At 48.7% G+C, this 961-nt stretch overlaps 1 protein-coding gene across 1 annotated transcript; it reads right to left on the bottom strand.

Annotated features, from left to right (window-relative positions):
• Positions 1-30: 30 nt before the first annotated feature.
• Pmar_PMAR008551 (uridine phosphorylase, putative) lies at positions 31-654 on the bottom strand (the record flags this gene model as incomplete). The annotated part of the gene is made up of 1 exon (XM_002773465.1): positions 31-654. The coding sequence occupies one exon, from the start codon at positions 652-654 to the stop codon at positions 31-33; it is 624 nt and encodes a 207-aa protein (XP_002773511.1).
• Between the last annotated feature and the right edge of the window lie 307 nt (positions 655-961).

The following is a 961-nucleotide window of genomic DNA, read 5'->3' as shown; positions in this document are numbered from 1 at the left end:
TAGAAATCATTAGCTGCCATAGTCTTCCCTTTAACAGCATGATGTGTCGGGCACAGATTCCAATATAGCGTCCACGAACTTCATATCCACACATCGGTGGGGATCTTGACGACTTTGCCAAGCTGGACACACTCCAGTATGGTTCCACTCATCATTCATGGCTTGGGTTGTTACCACCACAGTGCCAGGAGGTACTCCGCATCCACCAGAAGTACCCATACGGATCCACTTCACGGAGTCTACGATACCCGCGCGGTCACAAAGCTTAGCAAGTTCATTGAGGAGGATGTGGATTGAGGGACCACCCATCCCGTGGGAGACGGAGACAACAGGTCCAACCTTATACATGCTGTAGCGCTCTGTCTTACCTAGACGTTCAACTACAGGTTTGGGCATTCCTTTAGAGACTAATGCATTCCCCATAGCTTCGGCGAAGTACTCGGCTCTCTGGGCTGACCCCATGAGTACAAAGAATTTAACATTACCGAAGGTAGCATGTAGATCCATGTCTGTGTCCAAGCCGAGATGATAGAAGACGTCTGTTTTTAGTCCTCTAGAGTAAGCGGCCATTCTACTGGAAGTAGATGAGTCGAGAGACATCGGCGTCTCCCCGGCTTGAGTGCCAGTTTTGTCCACACGAGGTTCTCCAGACATTGAAGTGATGGTCTGGAAAAGAAGCTGAGCAGGGAAAGTACGCAACCAGTTGCGAATTGAGAAAAGTCTCCGGAACACGAGCACTGGTCAAGTGTATTCAGCTCGAAAGCTCGTCGTTTCGCGATCGGGTCAAATGTAACACCTGACACCATGAGCAACTATCGAATGGAAGAGAACCAGGCACTATACACATACAGGATGATCGGGAATAAAAGGTCCACCCCTCGAAGTTTCTTAACACATGTGAATATCTTCCAAACTCAGATACCATCTCGGAGATCTTGATTAGCTCTCTCCAATGGCGGTT

This window comes from Perkinsus marinus, assembly GCF_000006405.1.
Source record: "Perkinsus marinus ATCC 50983 genomic scaffold scf_1104296958796, whole genome shotgun sequence".
NCBI classification, from domain to species: domain Eukaryota; phylum Perkinsozoa; order Perkinsida; family Perkinsidae; genus Perkinsus; species Perkinsus marinus.
Note: the sequence above shows the minus strand (reverse complement) of the source record. Positions and strands in the feature narration are given on the sequence as shown.